A 23,043-nucleotide genomic window follows, 5' to 3' on the forward strand; every position below is an offset into this window, starting at 1 on the left:
GTAGCGACAGGCACATTTGTGTCAATAGCACAGTGATCTCCAGAAGCTGCAGGGAGAGTCGGTCCAGTGTCCTAAAGCGTAGAGGGGTATGGCTGATAAAGGCCTTGTCCACAGAGAAAATCCTTGAGTTGGACATGCCGTCTGAGTAATTGGGAGAATGGAAAGCCACTTTGTCCCCTTTAGTGGAAGGACAGAGCTCCAAATCGCTCCCCTTCCAAATCCCCTTCTGAATCTGTGGGCTTTGGGCTGTCCGTAAACCCCGAGTCTCCTTTTCTGTGGGTCCAGCTCGAGTTTAGTGGATCCCAGTGGTTTTTAACCCTCAGATAAGGCCTAGAAGAGGGCACAGTTTATAGGATAGTCATGGAAAAACCCATTAATATAGTTTTCATTAGTTTGATGATAAATCCCTCATAGTTATGAAGGGATGAGAGAACCAGAAATTTCACCTAGTCCAGGTCAGATGGGCATTTCACTGGTAAGCCTTTCCCCCACAGAAACTCTGTTGAAATATAATTTACACACCAGGCTGTACATGACAATGCATGCCTGCTCTCCCAGCACTAGGGAGACAGAGGCAGGAGAATCAAGAGTTGAAGGTCAGCCTCAGCTATGTAGTGATTGCCACAGCAGCTTTGACCTTAAGAAGAACTTGCCTCCGAACAACCAGAGCAGTTAATTTACGTACCCAAACTTACTCAACCATCACTAAATGTGGTTAGAAACCGTGTCCTTGTTCTTCCCAGAAGTTCCTGGTGTTCCATTTGCAGTTAATCCCTTTACTGATGCCCAGCTGTGTTGCCCCTGATCCACTAAGCTGTTTCATTTGTCTTTTGTGGGCGTTGTGTATTAATGGAACCATGGGTGCGCTGTGTTTTGTATCAGGCATAGCATTTTTGCGTGTATTACTGCTTTTCATGCATATTGAGTTTGGATAACCCATTTGCCACTTGAGAAGCACTTGTATTATTCCCAACGCGGGACTTTTATGAAAAATGTTGCTTCCATCAGGGAGAAACTAAAAGGAGAAACCTCTGAAGACGCTGGTCTCCGTGAGCCTCTGAATTAGCAAGAAAACCGGGGTAGGGGAGACACGGCGTTGGATTGCTGTTTTTCACAACTGTGTGTGTGTTGGGGGCAGTAAAGGGAAAGAGTGAAAATTAGATACGTGTCAATCGTCCCTGCTGGGATCCAAAAGCTTGGAATTCACAGAAGACTCAGAGGAAGGAGACTTGATCGCGAGATATCTCTTAGGCTCCACCTTTACGGCACAGGAAAGGAAAGTGCACGATTCAGCACGCAGATGGAATCTTCGCAGTGGCTTGGCCCTAGAAGCCATAATAATAAGGGAATGTGCTGCCACTTAACTGCTTGAATTAGAAAACTGAAAAGCGTAGTTATTTCCAAAGTTATCACTGTGTCTTGACATACCTTATTGTTCGGGTTAGGTTTCTGTCATCCTGCCTCAAGCTAGTCACCTGAGAAGAGGGAACCATAGGCAAGTCTGTGGGGCATTTTCTTGATTAGTGATTGAGATGGGCGGGACTAGCACCGGAATTGTATAAGACAGCAGGCTGAAGGCTGGAGAGATGATGAGCTAGGCTCACTGCGAAGAAAGACAAGAAAGGTTGAGCAAGCCAGTAAGCAGCATTCCGCAATAGCTTCCGAGTGAGTTCCTGCCTCCCAGCTCCTGTCCTGACGGCTCAGGGATGGACTATGATGGACAGGTAAGCTGATATGCCCTCCCTCCCAAGCTGCCTTTGGGAATGGTGTTTTGGTCACGTTGGTAGAAAGCAAACTAAGAGACTGGCCAACTGAGCGTGCAGGAAGGGAAAAGCCCAGGGAAGCACTCCAAGCCCTTTCTTTGTTTCATTTTCAGTTTTATCGTAGATAAGCAGACCTCCATATTATAGGGAGAGCATTTGTTTAGACTTAAGTCAGACACAATTACAAGTCCCACTTTGGTTTTTTGTGTGTTTTGTTTTCTGTGGAGAGGGATAACTAATCCTAAACCAAATATATTGACCTGCGGTAAGGAGTAGAGTCTAGTCATGTTAAAAAAAAAAAAAAAAAAAAAAAAAAAAAAAAAAAAAAAAACGCCAGGAAGCCTAGGCCCAAAGGACTTGACGGAAGTTCTAGGCGAGAGCACAATGAGGTGGACATATATTCTTCTCGCTTCCAGACAGCAAAGGGAAAGACAAGAGCTTCACATTGACCCCTGAGTTCTCAGGAGAGAAAACTTGTAGGCACCAGGAATAATTCTACTCTAAAAGATCTTAAATTCCAGCCTGATGTGGTGGCCCATGCCTTTAATCACAATACCCCAGAGGCAGGGGCAGGGTTGTGGAGTTGAAGCCAGCCAAGGCTCTATCGAGAGACCTATAAAAGGACAGGAAAATACATTTTTTGGAGGGGGTATAAAACTGAAGAATACTCATTCCCATCATCCCTGTGCTGGGTAGTTCTATGTTAATTTGACACAGGCTAGAGCCATTGGAGAGGAGAAATCCTTGATTAAGAAAATGTCTCCAGGTAAGCAGGCTGTAGGCAAGCCTGTGGGACATTTTCTTAATTAGTGGCTGATGGGGGAGGGTTCAGCTCATGGGGAGTGGTGCCAGCCCTGTGCTGGTGGTCCTGGGTTCTATGAGAAAGCAGGCTGAGCAAGCCATGGGGAGCAAGCCAATAAGCAGCACCCCTCCGTGGGCCTTGGCATCAGCTCCTGCCTCCAGGTTCTTGCCCTGTGTGAGTTCCTGCCCTGACTTCCTTTAGTGGACTGTGGTTTCATCACAGCAATAGTGACCCTAACTAAGACCATCCCCAAATTCCTGATTTCTGAAGGGTGGGCACCATCTCTTCAGTAGAGGTGCAGATGAAGTACTATTTGTCAGGAATGTCACTTTGGCACCCCCAGCTAAGCCCACATTCTGCCCTCAGAGCCCTTTAGGTCAGCTGGGGAGATGCATCTGCCGTGTTTGCAGTCCACTCAGAAGGACCCCTAACTTCTGCTGGAGTCAGGAGTGATGGGGGTGAAGAGGAGGGCGACAGGGAAAGCCCAGGGAGGTCCAGAGGCTTGGGTACCTTCTGCAGCTGCTGGGACAGCCTGCCACTGCCACCTATTTTCTCAACAGATACCTTCTTTATCCTGGCAAGTGGCCTGTCCCCAGGTCAGAATGTGTTGGAATAGTGATGGAGGAAGGTCATTGGCTAATAAAGGCACTGCCCTGGCCCATTTTATTGGTTAGAGGATAGGTGGGAGGAGTAAACTGAACAAAATGCTGGGAGGAAGAGGAAGTGAAGTCAGACTCCACAGCTCTGCTCTCCGGAGCAGACGCCTCAGCAGAGAGGCCATGCTCCCGGCTCCTGGGCAGACACACGCCATGAAGCAAGCCGCCAGGTTAGACATGCTGAACCTTTCCCGGTAAGACCGGTGCTCACCGATTATTAGAGATGGGTTGATCGGGATAACAGAATTAGCCAGTAAGGGCTAGGGCTAAAGGGCCAAGCAGTGTTTAAATGAATACAGTTTGTGTGTTGTTATTTCGGGCATAAGCTAGCTGGGCAGGCGGCTGGGGTGCCAGGGATGCAGCCCCACCGCCTCCCCTATTACTTCAGAATAGGAACTTAGTAACAACATGGAGGGTGTGGATGGGGTGTTGGCTGGTTCCTGGGGAAAAAGCCCTTGGATACCTGCTGAGGGGGTGGGGAGAGGGGACACATGGCTAATGTATGCACCAGGACCCAAGAAAGTTGGAAATGTATACTAAAAGTTGTAAATAAGTCTTCACAATGGTTAAACACTGGAGCAAATGTAGAAATGTGGGCACGTTGCTGGTCGATGGATAAATACACGTGTATAAATTACACAGTGAACCTCTGCTTGGCAGTGAGCAATGCACTGGTACATGCTGCAGCACGGATGACCAATCACACACACATACATCTGTATAAACACAGACACTGCTTTGTGTACTCAAGACTCGCTCAGAGTCTATAGCCCTGGTTATCCTGTTTGTAGTCCAGGCTTGCCTCAAACTCGCCAGAGTCCAGCTTCAGCTTCCTGGATGCTAGGATTATAAGTGTGAGCCACCAGGCTTGCTTATAGGAAGGATATCTCAGTTATTCATATTGCTTATTATGGTACCTGCGCTATGGGGTCTGTAAGCAGGCAGAATGAGTGGGGGCACCCAGGGCTGAGGACAGGTCAGGGAGGGCTGCTGCCTGCCCCCACTGTTGCCCTGCAGCAGGTGCAGGCAGTACAGACAGGGCAGAGGCAGGGCTGCCTCCCATTTGAGCAGGCTCAGTCGAGGTGGGAGGCTTTCTCTTTGTTCTGACTTTGGGTAAGGATGCTTCTCACTGAGAGAGTGGGCATGCGGCTCCATGGACCCCTCCAGGACTAAGGGCCATGGAAGGTTTAGAATCAGTTGTCTGTGAAGGATTCAAAGACTGGGTTTCAGGCCTGGGATCTAGATACACGAAGGCTTAACCCTAACCCCACATGCTGCAGAAGTTGTTCTATGAAAACTGCATCCGAGCTGAGAGCAAAGATGCTCCAGCCGCTGACGTGCTTGGAGGATTTCTGCACAGTGGTGGGCCATGGGGAGATGGACAGTGAGCTGCTACAGAGCATGGCTGTGGGAAGGTTGTGCTCGGACCACAGGACCCCCGCTGCCCTCAGGAGTGCCGGAACCATCCCTCTGAAGGGGTAGGCAGAAGGCATGGTCGGAACAAAGGAGAGAAGCCACTCGGGGTTTTAATCAGCGCAGTGGCTCAATATGGCTTTGGTACTGTTGTGTGGAGGAGCTACTGGGAGACAAGCAAATGCCACCCATAGCACCCAGTTCTGAGACTCGCACTGCTCCCCATCAGCCTGTCTCACAAGTGGAAAGCGAGTGGACAGGAAGATGGAAACCACTGTGTGAATAAAGATGAGTAGGTAAGAAAGTGTGTCGTCTGAGAGGGAAGACACGAGGAGGCTTAGTATCACGACTGTTGAAAACAGTACCGATTCAACAGAGGGTCAAAATTGGCACAACGGGATATTATGAAAATGCAGATTGCAGAGCCTAAAATCCCCGCCCTGGCAGAGGCTTTTCCCCTGAACTTTAAAGGTAGGGCAAGGGAAAGTCACCATAAGTTTACTGAGTTGCTATGGAAAGGTCAGGCTCTCATAGGAACGTTCTAGAAGAGGGTTTTTGTCTAACTTTCTGATGGCCCAGCTGAATGTGTATCAGCATGAACATGGGGGTTGCTACTAGAAGAAAAAGTAGCATTTTCAATGTATGGATTTGAATTTGAACTAGACGCATGTGGGAGACTCGGGCAGCAAAGCCAGACATTAACAACTGATCTGTAGGTGTGCAGCCACAGCCTGCTTGGGTTGACCTTTGCTCCAGGAGTCCTTTCAGGAGTCAGTTTATAAAGGAGCGGTTTCCTGCTATGGTTGTAAATGTGTGTTGGACATTACATTTTCATCCTGGGGTGGAACTTGGAGATTGTGCCTAAGTCCGCGCTTCGTCCCTGCGCTGTGCTCTTAGCTAGAAGCAGCATTTTCAAGCCCCGTCGTCTGAAGTTGGTTGTAGTTTTCAAGGCAAGGCCATAAACGAGTTGTTTTTATTGGAACAACTCTGTCCTCTTCCCTGGGAAAAAGCTTGCAGTTTCACTTTGTCTGAGCAGGAAGCATGAGAGATGAAGATCAGGGTTGAAATTCTAATGGTTTATCTTCCTGATATGGCCGGGTATGATTCTACACAGATGGCATGGCCGGGTGTGATCTGCGCAGATGGCATGGCCGGGTGTGATTCTACACAGATGGCATGGCCGGGTGTGATTCTGGGCAGATGGCATGGCTGGGTGTGATTCTGGGCAGATGGCATGGCCGGGTGTGATTCTGGGCAGATGGCAGGGCCGGGTGTGATTCTGGGCAGATGGCAGGGCCGGGTGTGATTCTGGGCAGATGGCAGGGCCGGGTGTGATTCTGGGCAGATGGCAGGGCCGGGTGTGATTCTGGGCAGATGGCAGGGCCGGGTGTGATTCTGGGCAGATGGCAGGGCCGGGTGTGATTCTGGGCAGATGGCAGGGCCGGGTGTGATTCTGCGCAGATGGCAGGGCCGGGTGTGATTCTGCGCAGATGGCAGGGCCGGGTGTGATTCTGCGCAGATGGCAGGGCCGGGTGTGATTCTGGGCAGATGGCAGGGCCGGGTGTGATTCTGGGCAGATGGCAGGGCCGGGTGTGATTCTGGGCAGATGGCAGGGCCGGGTGTGATTCTGGGCAGATGGCAGGGCCGGGTGTGATTCTGGGCAGATGGCAGGGCCGGGTGTGATTCTGCGCAGATGGCAGGGCCGGGTGTGATTCTGCGCAGATGGCAGGGCCGGGTGTGATTCTGGGCAGATGGCAGGGCCGGGTGTGATTCTGGGCAGATGGCAGGGCCGGGTGTGATTCTGGGCAGATGGCAGGGCCGGGTGTGATTCTGGGCAGATGGCAGGGCCGGGTGTGATTCTGGGCAGATGGCATGGCCGGGTGTGATTCTGCGCAGATGGCATGGCCGGGTGTGTTTCTGCGCAGATGGCATGGCAATCATTCTAAGCATACGTTCACTGAGGTCATAAAAGGGACACTGGGAAGGGTGAGCACTGTGAGCAGAGGCTGGAAGGAAGAGGGAGGACGCTAGTTTCTCATGCACCTCACTTTGGGAACTCAGATTCCTCTGAAGCAAGGGTGGCTGTGGGCTTTGACTGCCAGGAGCTCTTTCCACTGTGCCCGGACCACATGATCAGTTCCAGGAGCTCTTTCCACTGTACCCAGACCACATGGATGATCAATTCCCCACTGATTTGCTTTTGGATTTCATAGTTCAGCACATCATTTCTTGTTAATTTCTGGTGGTTTGAAAGAAAATCACCCTCGAAGAGAGTGGCACTATTAGGAGGTGTGGCCTTGTTGGAGGAGGTGTGGTGTTGTTAAGGAAGTGTGTCACTGTGGAGGCGGGCTTTCAGGTCTCATAAATGATCAAGATACCACCCAGTATCTCAGTTCACTTCCAGATGCTAGCAAGATGTAGGATTCTCAGTTATCCCTCCAGCACATCTGCCATCTACTTGCATGCTGTCATGTCCCGCCATGATAATGGACTGAACCTCTGAAATGTAAGCTGCCCACTCAAATATTTCCTTTATAAGAGTTGCCATGGTCATGGTGTCTCTTCACCGCAATAGACACCCTAAGACAATTTCCAAGTTCGTGGGAACGTGTTGAGGCCAGACGTACTACTTTGGCTCTTTAACGTCCAAGCACCCAAACTTTACAGCACTTGAGGAGCAGGCATCTTAGTAAATTTTCACCTAAGAAACTCAGATACAGAAAAGGTTGTCATTCGCTCAAGTGACAGAGGAGAAACAGCTCTGGACCTGATCGGTTTAGCATACTTGTGAGAGCTGGATGCAGTATTAAAATGGTAGTGCTGACAGCTGTGTACGATCAAAAGTGTAGTCTTGTCTAGGATAACAATGGGAGGTTTTAAAAATCCTTGTTAGTCCCCAACACTTCCGAAGTGTGTCATTCACAGAGATATAAGTCTCAGAGGGAAGTTCCAATAACTGGTTGTAGCTGCCAATGCCCAGTCCAATTTGGCAGGTGTTGGGGGAAGCTCAAAGAATGTGCTGGAATCTGATTAGCAAGCAAACAAGACTGCAGATACACCATGGCAGTGTGGGAAGCATGCCTTCCGTGTGGGCAGCACTTCCTGCATCTTTTCCTTGGGTTGTAGTTTTCAGGTCTTTATCCCTCCAGTCCTGAAACCTGTCTGTGGGTTAGCATGAAGCCTGCTCTCATAGAATACTAAAACCAGGTCTGCTCTTTCCACCACGCTGATATTTGCCCTGCAATACAGGAGTGCTGGAGAAAACTGGGATCGTGGTGGAATCAGTGAGCATGTCTTCACTACCAAGCGCAGGCAACAAAAACAGGCACCAGCTTTGCTTAAGAAATGGCCTTGAAGCCGGGCGGTGGTGGCGCACGCTTTTAATCCCAGCACTCGGGAGGCAGAGGCAGGCAGATCTCTGTGAGTTCGAGACCAGCCTGGGTATACAAGAGCTAGTATCCAGGACAGGCTCCAAAACCACAGAGAAACCCTGTCTCGAAAAACAAAACAAACAAACAAACAAAAAAAAATTGAAGAAATGGCCTTGAAAATAGGCAGTGGTGGCACAGGCCTTAATTCCAACACTCAGGAGGCAGAGATGGCAGGATCTGAGTTCGAGGCCAGGCTGGTCTATACAGAGTTCCAGTACAGCCAGGGAAACACAGAGGAACCCTGTCTCAGAAAACCAAAACAAACAAGAATGGCCTTGGTGAACAGTAAAAATGGGGAATTTTGTTCAGTTTTGACTTTTTAGGAGTCAGTGACACACTGCAGCTCCTTGGAAGATGTGCCTGGGGTTGAGCCGTAGTGTGACTAGCGTAGTGTGACTAGCCCCCTTTCTTGGACAACACTTTGTACTCACAGAACAAGCAGCAGACGCCGGCTCTGTGGCAGACACATTTGTGATGGTCAAAAATGAGCATGCCACTTTGAAGACAACCATAGACATTATTATTGCTAATGACAAAAGTTTAGGTTTGAAGGAAGTGTCTAATTCCACAGAACTTAGAATTTCCTATGGTGCTGGTACTATTTTGGTTCTATATATGATCTATTATCCATCTGTCTGTCTGTCTATCTACCTATCCACCTACCTCCTTAGACCTCACATAATGGACTATGTGAGCACTTTAAAGCTCTTCAGATTCTGCAGCAGCACACAGCTCCCTATAACACTGGCCACTAGCATTTTTGTAGCACATCATGAGGCTTTATGGTTATGGAGAGGGAAAAGACACAAGACAGATTTTATGACAGGTTCATTGTTACAGATATAGATTCTTGATAACAATCAGCATGGTGGCACACACCTGCGATCACAGCACACACTTGGGAGGCTGAGACAGGAGGATTGCTGGGAGTCTGAGGTCAGATGGTACTACATAGCGAGACCCTTTGTAAAACAAAGCAGAGGCTGGGGGATGGCTCAGCGGTAAAGTGCCACACAGCCACAAGAACCTGAATTGGGATCTTCAGAAGCGCCCATGGAAGGGTCAGGCATGCAGCACCGGAGAGGGAGACACAGCAGAGCTTGTTGGTCAGGTTTAGTGAGAGCCTGTCTCAAAAGATAAAGTGCAGGGCTGGTGAGATGGATCAGTAGCTAAAAGTGGGTGATGCCAAGCCTGGAAACCTGAACAGAGCAGACATCCAGGGTTGTCAGGACATACATGCACACATGCAGTAAGCCTGAGATAATGGTTTTAAGGAAAAACAACAACAAAGATAGAATGGATCCCATAGTAGAAGACCCTGATGTTGCGCTCTGGCCTCTACATGTGCACACTAACATGTACACACAGCACAACACACACACACACACACACACACACACACACACACACCCTAAACAAAACCCCCACAGACAAACGAAGCTTCAAACTATTAAGAAGCACTTACTTGGGAAGATTAGAATATTTGTTAGCTAGGTTTTCACTGAAGAACAGTAAAATAAGAATTCTAAAGCAGACCTGAGAACCTACTGGTCCCTATTCAGCTAGACATGAAAGAACTTTCACAACCATAAACAATTCTGGGTCAGTGAAATACCTCAGTGGGTAGAAGGCACTTGTCACCAAGCCAAACAACCTGAGCTCCATCCCTGGGACCCACCTGGTGGGAGGAGAGAACTGACTTCAAAATGTTGTCCTCTGACCTCCGTGTACACACACACACACACACACACACACACACCAACAACTCCATTCTGTTTGTACGGGGTTTTGTGTTCCTGTTGAGTGGGTTTCCTCGGTTGCTCTGCAGCTTATTGTTCTGAGGCTGGATCTCTCATCAAACCTCAAGCTCTGATTGGCTAGACTAGGGACCTTGACTCTGCTTCTCCGGAGCCAGGACTGCTCCATCACTGTACTTGTGCTTTTGTTTTCCTAAAGTAATTTATAAACATATGTATCTGTTGACATGGCTTCACACTGTAACTATGCTGGGGGCGGTGGCCAGACCTTATTTCTAGCACTTTAGAGACAAGCAGTTGGATTTCTGTGAGTTCCACATCAGCCAGGACTACATAGCAAGGCCCTGTTTAAAAAAAAAAGTTACTAAATATATTTTTACACCTTGGCTCTTTTATAAGACTTTAAATATTGATGTATATTAACCAAATGAGGAAAAGCTATTTGAGGGTTCTCAGAAAATGTTCAAGATAAGTCTAGACCAAAAGTCGGCAGCAAACTGTGTTATTCTTCCATGCTCTTTGTGTGAGGGCAGAGGACTTCAAAGACAAAAAAATAATTGAGACAGTCTAAATAGACTTAAAAAGTCTTGTCTGTTTTTTTTCCCCTGGGAATACTGCTACCTCTAAACCAAACAACCGATGGCCACGACGAACTTAGTAACAGCTGGGGCTGGTGAATCCTAAGTCTGGGAGGTTGAACTGGAAGGAACAGCTGCTCACAATGGCTGCAGGACTCAGAAGATGGGTGGGACCAGACACACACACATACACACACATGCATGCATGAACGCACACACACACATGTGCACACATGCAGAGGTGCTTTATATAATGAAAACAATGCTTAGAAAAATAAAGAACCAAAATTATGCAAAAAGGTCGTTGATAGGCCAATTTAAATTTGAGAGCATGCGCTCCAGAAGCCACTGGCCTCCCTTTTTTGCCAGTCCCACAGTCGCCAGCCTGGCAGTCCAGTATGGTGGGAAAGTCCAGGATATAGACAGGCAGCCTGGTTCATAGGGATGGATCAAACTGGAACTTGGACTGTGACCCACACAGCTTGTCTCTGCGATTTAAGCAGAGAGGAAAGAAGTTTGTTCAGCCAGAAAAACATTACACTAAGTAGAGGGGAGAATTGTCATCAGTTTTGTTTTTCTTCTCTGAAGAACTTAATTTCAAACAACTTAAATTTTTTTGTGGTAAATAGTAGGTATTTATTTGAAATGAAAAAAATACTTAAGTACCTGGACTATTGCAATTAATCATGGATTGTAATTGTCTACCTTTTTGCATCAGACAGAGATACAATAAACACTCGGAATCACAGATTGCACACTAGATAAGAGTTCTTCAGGCCTTTTACATCACCACCAGAGGAACAGATATGGGGTTCTGCGATATAGTACAAAAGTCCACAATCAATCCAGTCTCAGCCAGCATCTTCAGTTTACTTCCGTCGCTGTGCGAACAGTTGGCCGTTACTAGGGCTCACAAGTTAATAACAGGACAAAAATATACATCGCACTGACACAAAAAGTCAGCTGTGTTAATGGTCATGCAACAAGTACCCAAACTTGCTGAAATTAAAAATACTCTCTAAAAACAGGTTTTTAACAGCATAAATATTTTATACACAGTTCGTTTACCAAAACAAAATGTATTTAAATGATACAAAGCAAAAATAAGTTTCTACCACCTTTGTAAATAAGAAAGTGCAAAATAACTTAATCTAGAGTGTGTTGCTATTCTCCAGAGGGCTGGCTGCTACGGGCAGCTACTTCTCGTCTTTGAAAGTATGACGTTACACTTGCACACCGCACACAGATGTGTCAGAGTACATGGATGAGTAGGGATGGAGGGATGGGTGGATGGATGGGTGGGCGGAGGCATGAATGAACATCAGGCTGGAGCCCTATGAGGTACTCAGAAAAGGAATACAGACCACAGGACGGTGGACGCACGCAATGTTGCTAAGCATATTGGCACGGACCACAGAAGAAAAAGTAGAAAGCTAGGAGCTGAGGGACGCGAGTGAGTGCACTGCCCCGCATGAGTGACTCCGTGATTTCTGCAGAAGTGAAAAGAAAACAAAAACCAAAACTGATGGAACAAAACAGTTGCCCACAGCACCAGCTGCCAGAGGAAATGCTATCGTGAGGGGGTTTGGTTTCCACCTACTAGATATGGAAGTTGTGTTTGAAAGTTTTAAGAGTGTTCATCCCATAGAACTTCGGGTTAGACAGAGGAACAAGCTTCGAGCGGCTACACACACATTCCTATATTCAAGTCTTGAGAACACCTCTGCTATCGGCTATGGGTAAACACAGGTCATGGGCCAAAAGAGGGGCGCTTCTCTGCAAAGGTGAGCAACACTGCTATAAAGCATCCAGGCGCAGACAGGGCCCGCCCACCTCCATGCAGAAGCAGTTTCTGCAGCTGAGGAGGAACACCAGCCCCTTCTGAAGACGTGATGGGGAGATAGCGGGGCTGCTTAAGACATAGGAAGGAGAGCAAAGCAAAAGCCACTTTTCTTCCAGTGAAAAGAGTTAATGCCAACAATCCTTTTCCCGTGTGTACTTGAGCGTTTAGAAATGGAAGTATTTGAGTCAATTTTGATATGTATCATAGATAGACTGTAGGCTGAAACCTATAAAGGAAGGTTTAAATTTAGGAAGCATAAGGCACTAAAGCAGCCTTCACGGTTTCTCCTGGAGACCTGCGGATCAGGAAGATCTCTCTGTTCTGAAGCTGCTTTCAGCCCACCGGGTACAAGCTCACTGTTGTACCAAATGCCTGTTTCTGACACATGTGCATATATGTGCATTTTAGTGCATGAGTGTGCCTGTCACCAGGGCTAAGGATGGAGAGTTCGGGAAGCCAAAGCCACTGTCCTTTGAATGGTACCTCCCTCTGTGAGGGTGTCAAGGCCTGTCCTTTCTCTTGGGCCTTTAGTGATCCTCTATTGTTCAAATCACAGGGCTTTTAGAATTGTTCATATTATTAGCACTAAGTATCTGAAAATGTTAAAATCTAGATTAATTGTTTTATTTGATTTCATATATATATATTTATATTTATGTACATAACACACATTTTTAAAAAAATCCCACCACCAAAGCCATTTTTCTATAAACTTATCTCTCAGCTCCCACCAGCTTTAATCCTCCTAGATTTGTGTGTTCTGCATCCAACTAGTAGAAGAAATTAAATAACTAAATATTAAAATATTGTAATTATATTCATAGCAAAACCAAAAAAATAGACATCGATACAGTATAAATCTCACTGTCTCAGGTAGATGGCATTAGATGGGAAAGGTTCATCTTAAGCAGTTCTGACATGATCCAGTTTTACAAGGTTTAAATGTTAATTCTGTACACTTTTTTAAACCCTCTTTGAAAATAAGTTGTAGTAGAACACAGTGTCTCCAAAGACACACACTTGTTATGCTCTGTGCAGAGAAGCTAATTTGGGGTGACATGCAAATCTATTTCCATTAACTGAGGCAGGGCTGTGTCCTGCCTGACGTTGGTCACCTGGTCCCCTTTGGGCCATCGATGCCGAGGTGCGCTGGGACCACACAGCCCACAGGTCAGGTGAGGGGGCCTGTCATGTAAGAACACTGTGGTGGTGTGCAGCCACAACACGATGCTCAGGTACTTGCGGGTCACCGCATGACCAGACCGCTCTTCTCCCACATTAGCTCCGAAAGCAGGGCTACACAATTTTGGTTACTAGCCTATTTTAAGTGGAGATACTGTGGGCAACTTGAAAGAAATGGTATCAGGCACACAGGCTTGGTTTGAACAGGAAAAAAAATATTACAGATAATGTCTTTGAGGATTAAAAAAAACCCTTATTTATAATTGAGAGATGTTAGACAAACCTTAAACAGTTCATTGAGTTAGTGGCTTAGTTTGAAGTCTCATGTTACAGGCAATTAGGTCCTTATTTAGAAAAAAAAGGCCTTTATACCTATTTACAGTATACACAGCTGCTTGCAAAGAAGTCAGATTTACTACTGTTTTCTATAAGCCTTTTTTAAAAGTTTTTGTTGATTTTTCCAAATAAGGATGAATAGCTCTATAAAAATGAGATGCAGGAAAGACAGTTGGGGCACACGCTACGGGAGACTTGGGTTCTGAAACACGCCTGGAACCACCTCGCGTTCATCTTGTGCTGCTCACTGCTAGTGCCTGCCAGTCACTGGCCTTGGAACCGTGATCCAGAGATCCTCAGTGTGAGGAGCTGTGCAAGTGGGGGCTGCTTCAGTGCACTCGGCGCTGAGACGGGACCCAGAGAGCTCCCTCAGTCTCGGCAGTTTCGAGGCCCGTCTTCCGCTCCTCTCTCGTGCTGTAAGCTATAGTAACAGTTCTGGCAGACTCGCACCGGGGATGAGATTTTCAAGCGCTTGATTTCTGACTGAAATCGACTGCACCTACAGGAAAGGGGAGATAGGTTAGTGACAGATCCTCTCTCTCCACAAGCCACCAGGGGCTAAGGGCGCCAGTGATGTGGAACTGCACTGGGAAGCAGGCAGTCTGGGGTCAAAGGAGCAGGACACCACAATAACGCCCAAGGCCATGCTGGTTGGTGCTCATGTTGCGGAGATGCCAGGAGGCCCATCTGTGAGCAGAGAAAATCAGAAACATCATGAGGGACTCCACACAGCCGTGAGTCTGCGAAACTGCATCCACCCTGAGCGTCAGAAGATCTTAACTGCTTAGGACTCACTGCTCTGGGTCAGGGAAGTTTGGGGTACAGGAGCCTGATGACAAGCCAGGAGGTCTGAGTCTCCTCACTGAGCCCCACACGGTGGAAGTCAAAAGCTGACCACATCCATGTGCATCCGTGTGCCGGGCTGCCTCTAGTTTCCCGGACTATAGGTGTTGGCGAGTGTGGCGGTGTCATCGTTGAGCCTAACCTTCCCCCTTGATTGGGAGCGCTGCCCACTTGGATGTTTTCTTGCTTTTAATTTATGTCCTCACAGGGAACTGCTCATTTTGTTTCTGCCAATGCATATTAATTATATTAATGGCACTTAGTGCTATTTCTACACAAGTACAAGCAGGCACTGATCTGACCCACTGGTCCCTTCTGCCACTGTCCCCCATCCCCAGCACCTGAACTACTAGCTACTCATCATACTCTACTTTCAGGTCAGCCAACTTTTATTTATTTTTTAACTTTCAATAAATGGCCTTGAATGTGTGCTATACTCGTCTTTCTCTGCAATGGCCTATTTCACTCAGCACACATGTTCTTCAGTTCCATTCCTTCGTCCTTTAAGGACACCTAGTACTGTGTGTGCATATATACATGAGAACTTTGCACTATTCTATTACATTTTATTTAGCATGTGTGCATGCATGCAGTATGAGCGGAAGTCAGAGGCCAGCCTTTGGGAGTCTGTTCTCATGTGGGTTCCTATGCTTGAACTCAGGCCGTGCAGCTCCTCTGCAGTCATCTTTCAAATATGCAGTATCCCCAAATCCACTCATTCATTCACTGCTACTCTAGCTCTTGGCTTCTGGGACTACAGCTACGATGGTCACGGCTATGCCATGGCCCAGATGCTAACTTCCATGTCCTCGGATGTATGCTCAAGGACAGCTGGCCACATGGCAGCTCAGTTTAGTTTTCCATCCAGACTGACTAATTTGCATCTCACAACAGTGTGGAAGAGTGTCTTGTCCTCCTGTCCACGGGAGCATGTTACTGGTGACAGCTATTCAGATTAGGGTCAGATGGAATCTGTCATTTTGAATTATATTTCCTTATGGCCTGATGGCACTGAGTATTACTTTATATATTTATTGGTTATCTGTGAAGTACCTATTTGGACCACTTGTCCAATTTTCAATCTAGATGACCTAGTTTTCGTTTCAGAGCTAGAGCACGCTCCCTCCCATCCTGCGGGCAGCGTCTCCATTCACTTACCGCACCCTTTTCCGTGATCACAGTTCATTTGTCACATGTTGCTCTTGATGCTTTGGAGTCTGATCTAGAAAACTGCCTGAGCCAGGGTTTCTCTTTGTAGCCCGGGCCTGCTCTGTAGACCATGCTGGGGCTTGAACTCAGAGATCCACCTGCCACCGTCTCCCTAGTGCTGCGATTAAAGGCGTGCACTATCACCGCCCAGCCTAAACCAGTGCATAAAGAATCTCTCCTATATTTTCCTTTTGGTGCAGTGAGAGCTTTTCTGGTCATACACCAAAGTATTTGAGCTATTTGAGCTGACTTCCACATGCAGTAATAGAGAGGGTCAAGTGTTAACCTCCTGTATGTGGTACCTGGGTGTTCCAAAGCCATTGCTGAAGAGGCTGTTATCTTCAGGGTGTTTCTGTCAACTTATCAGTCAGTCACAGTGTACAGACTTCTCTCTGTGTCTGCAAGCTGACCCTCTGGCCCACCATCTGTTTTAGCCCAGCAGCATGCTGCTGTGGCTACTATAACTCTGACTTTTTGTTTCCCTACTAATTTTAGTGTTTCCCTAGTTCTGTGCAGAACGCCATTGGTATTCTGAAGGGGACCAACCACAATGAGGCTGAGCTTGCTTTGGGTAGCATGCACATCTTGGCAATATTCATTCTTCTAGTCTGTGACCTCGGGAGGCCTTCCAGCCTTCTTCTGCTTCTCCATTTCATCCTTCAGTGTCTCCTCATTGTCACACGATAGATGTCCTGTGTGTATGCGTGTGCGTACATGCAGGGCAGAGGTCAACCTCCGTTACTCTTCCTTAGGAGCCATCCTCTAGGTTTCTGGAGAGCCATGCCTGCACGGACTGGGACTGCAGACTTCCTTCCCCACCCTGAGCCTGTCTGGGGATGTCTGCAAACTTTCCTCTTCCTGAGTCTGAAATGCTCGCCGGAGTGGGTGAGAGTGGAAGGCCAATATCACTGGCAGTTTCTCTCCAGGCATCCACAGGCTGTGTGGCCCACGGCTTGAGCCATGCTAGGACTGCTGCGCTGCTCAGGACACCTCTGGAGGGTCCTCTGTGATGGGACAGTGGAATCAGAGCTCTTTCCTTAGCAACACAAGGTGGCAGGTGGAAGGCGGGCGCAATGTGAGCAAAGCCGTCCTTCTGTCCAGGTCCCTGTTTCAAACCAGTCACAACCGGTCACACCCTTGGCGGCAGGCTCCACCATTCTTATGCATCACATCCTTCATCTCCGTGTGCCAACATCTCTTTTCCCATGTAGCATGGTTTGTGTCTTCTGACCCATGTTTGGTTCCTGAGACAGCAACCTGGAGCCACATGGAGCCAGTGTGGTGGAGTCCCTGTGGAGTCTCCTCGAGTCTCCTGGGTGGGGAGATTCCGGGATTCTGACCTTGAAGCAGTGCAGATTCAGAGACTGGGTCTTCACTGGGAGCAGAGGTGATCAGCTCTGTCTAGCTAAGCCATGAGTCTGTGCGGGGGTGGGGGGATGCACTCTCAGGACAGGATCTCCAGTGTCCGTCTGCTGCTCAGCTGAGAGTCTCCTAGCAGCACAGCAGGGCCAGCCCAGAGTTGTGTGGGATATTTTCTCCTGTGGTGCCTTTGTCTCAAATTTCAAGGTTTTATGAGTTTCCGTTTCTCTCCTGTGATTTCCAGTGTTCACTTAGTATGCGGCATTACCCATGCTGCTCTGGGTCTCTGTGGAGAAGCTGACGGCTCTAACCAACAACTGTGCTGTGTGACCACTGCCCATCCAAAAGGGCACTCCGGCTACCACACACGTTTTGGCTTTCAACATTTTTATTCTTTTTCCTTCCTTCCTTCCTTTTTTTTTTTTTTTTTTTTTTTGTCTTCTGGTTTTCTGAGACAGGATTTCACTGTGTAGCCCTGGCTGTTCTATGACTTGCTTCCTAGACCAGGCTGGCCTTGAACTCACAAAGCTCCACCTTTGCCTCTTGAGTGCTGTGATTAAAGGTGTGCATCATTCTATGTATTGGAGAATGAACCCTGGGAAGTGAGACTGTTGGAGGTCTCATAAATGGTAATACAGGCTGTTCTAAACATGCCAGCAAGTGTTGCAAGCAGACTGCACAGCCCTGCAATCATTTCTTAAAGGCATTTTTTTTTTTTTGTGGCTTTTCTTGCTAAGTGAAGTGTTCTTATTTCTATTATTGTGAGAGAAGTGCTCCCACAGGCTACTTAAGATATGTTCATGGTCTTTATAAAGTACTGTGGGTTTCTTTCCATAGAGTAAATCAGGATATGACGCCAGGCATGGCATTAAATCACTTTCAGCTTGATTCTCACAAAACGGAGATGCAGATTCATACAATCTGTTAACCCGAGTGTCAGAAAATAAACCAAGTGCTTAAGAGGGTCACGGGACTGGCTAGGGATTTGTTCAAACACTCAAGATGGAGGCGGTTCTCAGCAGCAGAGGGCAGGAAGGTTGCACCTTCCTACATAGTCGATTCTGGCCCTGTCTGCTAAAGCAGCAGCTCTGCTCGGTCAATGCTCTCAACAGTTTTCACCGCACATATCTGAGCAACGGGTAATTTAAAGACTTACCTATACTTAATTCTGAAACCACTACAGAGAACAGGTGGGTGTCAGTACTGAGCATCACACTGGGGTGCGCCACCCATAATCACAACATCAAAGCACAGTGCTACCTGACAGGATCCTCTGCCCCACCTCATTCAAGTCCCAGTCAGAAATGCTGGCAGTGACATTCCTGCTAATGTACCTTGCAATCCACTTCTAAGAACGGGGGTGTAAAGAAAAAAAAAAAACAGTAATTATAACACCTCAGAAGCCCAGCTGGCCTCCATCCCCACACTTGCTGTCACTTGGTGTACTCAACAGCTCTAAAGACAAGCTCTTTTACCCACAGAGAAGAAGCTCAGAGCTTCAGTGAGGTAACAATAAGCTTGCTCAAGAGTCAATGGAAAGACCACCTCCTCACCAGGGACCGACCATATGACCTGTGAAACCTCAGAACCTGCCTTCAAAAACGATTATCCAGGTGTTTTCTATGAGGGCATTTACAATGAGACAATGTGGGCGTCACAGAGGCCTATCCAGGGTATCCCTTCTGTGTGTGCAGGACAAGGGAGGCCTGGATGTGCCATCAAGGGATGGAGAGCTCACATTTGTTCTGGGCCAAGATAGACTGCCTATCATAACCTAAAGTTATAATAAAAAATTAAATGCAAAAAGTAAAACTTGAAAACGTTGAAAGAAAATAAAATTTCCTATATGATCAAACTTAGGATACCAAAATTTTAACATACGTGTACAAACTGAGTATAATAAGTGCAACCAAAATTGAAGCCTGTGCACCAGACAGTACAAATGCAAAATTAAACTAGAAGTAGGTATGTGCATGGCACAGCGGAGGGCTGGAGTCCAGAGCACACAGAGAACTCAAGAGAGGCAGAAAGGAGGGCGAAAACCTACAAGGAAAACGGGCAGACTTTCCTAGAGGAAGCCTGGGTGCCAATAGGTGCCTGAAAAGATGCCAATGTCTTCCAGCATTGTAAGTTAAGACAACAAGACACTTCCTTAACCATCAGATTGGCAAAAGGACAAAGGCTTGGCATACCAAGCATGACTAAGAATCTGGAAGTTCCTGTGTCCTACTGGGCCAGGAGGAGTAGCACTGCTGTTCTAGAGTCCTTTAGCAAGACCAGGTAAGACCCAGGTCAAGTCTGTGTCCTGGAGGATGTGCTGTCTCCTGGGGAGGAAACAGGCACTTAGGATGGAGCACACTGCAGGATTAGTCACAGAATCTGCAAGGTGGGGCGCTAACACCAGGGATCCTCAGGAAGGAAGTATTGGGAATCAATTCCTGCAGAGCCCCGAGGTGAACTGCCCAGCAAACGGTTACAGTGAACACACTAGAATAATGGTTATCTGTGAGTGGATTAGGAACCAGAGTCTGACTTTATAGAAAGGTGCAGATGGTGCAGTGTAAAGCCGAGAAAAGAACCAGACTCTGTGTGCAGAGTGGCAAATGCTGAGGGCTTTAAGGACTCATGGAGAGTAACGCCGTCCATGTCTCAGTGCAGTATGGATGTGCACATACCCCGTGTGCCTACAACAGTCCAGACGGCATGCACAGGTGCGCTCCAACAACCATCAGGACAACATGTATGGATGTGCACATACCCTGTGTGCCTACAACAGTCCGGACGGCATACACACGTGCGCTCCGACAACCATCAGGACAACATGTATGGATGTGCACATACCCTGTGTGCCTACAACAGTCCGGACGGCATGCACACATGCAACTGAAGTCAGGGTGGCGGCTATTTTTGTGATTATTTCGCTACTTTCTATGAGAGAAATAGTTCATAATGCACTCACTTCTGACAGAAGAGCTGCCCACAGTTCCTGCAATGGTGCCGTCTTTCTGTGAGGGAAAAGCGCACGGAGCAGCCGGAGCAGCTGTCGCCACCTTCATCCTTCACCCAGTGGTCAGCAGCAGAGCGGCCGGGCTGGTCACTCACAGACCAGCTGAACACGCGGCCCCGACTGTCACCAACGAGGATTCTGCTGTGGTCCCTGTGGGATAGGAGAAGGGCTCTCGTCCAGGGCTCACAGTGTTCAGAGGAAGCCCGATTCCCTCAAAGGAAGTTAGTTAAGAAAGGCAAAACAATAAAACCTAGCCTGGGTTTATTTTCCCATTTCAATTTTCTTTGGCTCAAACCTTGCTGTGTCTTTAAAAGACACAGAGAGCATTATGGTTTGTTGAGAATTAAAATCTACCCAGTTGGCAAGCTTCTGACCAAGAGAATGAGACCAGCTACAAGTATAATACATGTCTCAAGGATTGGGCTGAAATAAGGGTCCCTAGCTATGCAAATGACCCAGAAAGAGAGATGGGCTCCAAAAAGCATGGCCCTTACTTGGAGACACCCAGTGCAGTGACCTCAGCTGGGTGTGCATTGTCCTTTCGATCAAAGGCCGTGTGCATCGTCAGTTTGCTTCTGAACACCAGCTGCCGCTCCCACCGGTACCCTGGAATGGAGAAGTGGAGGACAGAGACAAACTCAACCTAGGGAGCGACAGAAATGGAGGCCGTTTTTGCACTGTGGTTTCTTGTTTAAAACATGCCTAGTTTGAACTCTAGGAGAACTGTCAGAGGCCTTGGTCTGTGGCCCAGGCCATAGATGTGATCAAGGAGAGAGCCCCAAGAGAGCTGGACCCCACGGCCTATCACACAACCTCTCACATCACTCACAGGCAGGGAGAAAGACACCAGACCTCAACTTACCTGGTTTCAATCTGCTGTAATTTCGTGCTTCGATGGGGTTGGGGTGGGCATGAGTGAGGGGGCCCTGCAGATGGGCTCTGGTCTGGCCCTCAGAGTAGTTCACAAATATGAAGCCATCTTTTTCATCAAGACTGAGCTGGTCGGACCAGCGCCTGGAGTCATCTGAGCTGCTGTCCGTACACCACGTGGCAGTGGCTCTGTAGGAGGCTGCCCTGGGCCTGTGGCTGGTGCTACTGGGCTGGCTGGCCGTTTCCTTGGGCTCCTGGCTGATGCTCGGCTCCTCTGTTTCCGAATCGGTGCTGTCTTCATCTTGGGCTTGCTGCCCTGGGTAAATATGAGTAAAGGGAGACGGCAGACACATCAGGCAGACTTACTTTGGTCCTGTTCACTTTTCTTCTATTGGTAAAAGCCACAATAACACAACACTTTAAGCCAAGTATTTCTAGTAAGGTTACAGACAGTAAAGAAGTAGGATCTGTCTTAGAATTCCATTTTATAGACTACGCCTGAGAAAATCCTTAGCTTGGCATTTTATTCTACACAGCAGAACCCAGACTACAGTCTTCCTAGCAGCCTGGCTCCTCTGGCCCTCCCCACAACCTGCTCGCCCTCGTGGAGGTTTGTGTGCACTGCTTCTCTACACGAACTTGTCTTCCGTGTCTGTGTGGGCTGCTGCTACCTGTCTTTGAGGACACAACTTTAATGTCTAAAATCTTACCCAATTGCTTATATCTCCTCCCTCTGCCAAACCTCTTGGTACTGGACATTATTCTCTAAACTGTTGCCCCTATAACCTTGCAAACAGTGAAGAACAGAAGCACAGGGCCATGGCCGCGGCAGTGGGTAGCTATGCCACTTCCAAGACCAGTGAGTTCTTCGGAAAGTTTAACCCTTGATCCTTTCCTTCACACTGTCATTCTCCATTTCCTCACACTAGTGATTTGTCTGCTGCAGTCACATCTCCCAGGAAAGATCCAGGGGAAAAAAGGTGCACAGGCAGACATGAGGGAAACCCACAGCGCGCATGCAAGTGCCAGCACAGCGCGCGCACACACATTTCCTTAGCACACAAATGTCCTCAGCTGCTGAGCAGTGGCTCTGAGCTCCTGGGAGCCCCTAGCTTGCCTTCCTCGCGTCTCATGCCTGGCACTGTTCAGTCCTTCCCTGTGGACCGCTTCCTTCGCCCTTCTGCAAACCACCACAGCAGAATACACAGGACCACGATATAGGAATTCTCTCTACCCTGGGCATGGCCCTTCTTCTATCTTATTTACATATCTTCTTTTATTCAGTAAAGGAAAGACTTCCTTCTCACTGGACCCCATAATCCAATGACAGATAAAACAGGCAGCCAACCCCCCAACAGTTACTGAATCAAAGTTTCCGAACCTACTTCTCCCCATCCCCACTTCAGATCACCTCTTCTGGGGCTACAGTTTAGCCTGGGGGAATTACATTATCAATAGAATGTGATGGGATCATTTTTCCTGACACAGAAAGTAGACACTTTATGCCCTTCTGATAATGTTGCCCTTTTCCGGAGAAGGCCCTTATATCACCAAAGTCATTCAATTCTCTGTGTGCAGAAACACAGAGGTCACCAAACTGAAAGCTGATTCCTTCCAACAAGTCATTAGTGCCAGACCATGAGGGGCAGCTTCTGTGGAGACAGTGGCACAGGGCAGGCCACTGCTGGCTCTCTGGCTCTGTCCCCAGTTGTTCTGAGGAGAAATCACCTGGCACTGTCTCAGAAACAACAGGTAGCAGCCTTCAGTCACAATTACTGCCCACGTGAGCAGGAGCAGGTGGTCTGGGGACTGATATCTGGCTTAACAATTTAAAAGCGTTGCACCCACTTGTTTCTGTCCACTGTACCCCACCAGCTGGGCTCTGCAGCTGTAGAACTGAGGTGATGAGCTGCCTGACTCACCCAATGCTGTCCCTAGAACTCAGGCAAAGCACTGCGATGTCGAGGTCAGCTAAGCCTGCCTCCCAAGAGGGC

The 23,043-nt window shown here is 47.8% G+C and overlaps 1 protein-coding gene across 6 annotated transcripts in view; it reads right to left on the minus strand.

Moving 5' to 3' along the window:
- Positions 1 to 13,035: 13,035 nt before the first annotated feature.
- Positions 13,036 to 23,043, minus strand: part of Wdfy3 (WD repeat and FYVE domain containing 3) — a 248,977-nt gene continuing 238,969 nt past the window's right edge. For all 6 annotated transcript variants that reach the window (XM_041642101.1, XM_041642100.1, XM_041642098.1 and 3 more), the window contains 4 exons: positions 21,042 to 21,365; positions 20,674 to 20,785; positions 20,132 to 20,329; positions 13,036 to 14,260 (listed from right to left, as the gene is read on the minus strand). In XM_041642101.1, coding sequence (XP_041498035.1) covers positions 14,131 to 14,260; positions 20,132 to 20,329; positions 20,674 to 20,785; positions 21,042 to 21,365 — 764 coding nt within the window. In that variant the 3' untranslated portion in view covers positions 13,036 to 14,130. The remainder of the gene's footprint in view (positions 14,261 to 20,131; positions 20,330 to 20,673; positions 20,786 to 21,041; positions 21,366 to 23,043) is intronic.

The sequence above is a fragment of the Microtus oregoni genome, unplaced genomic scaffold, assembly GCF_018167655.1.
Source record: "Microtus oregoni isolate MIOR12 unplaced genomic scaffold, Mior012 000072F_ref0000427, whole genome shotgun sequence".
NCBI lineage: Eukaryota > Metazoa > Chordata > Mammalia > Rodentia > Cricetidae > Microtus > Microtus oregoni.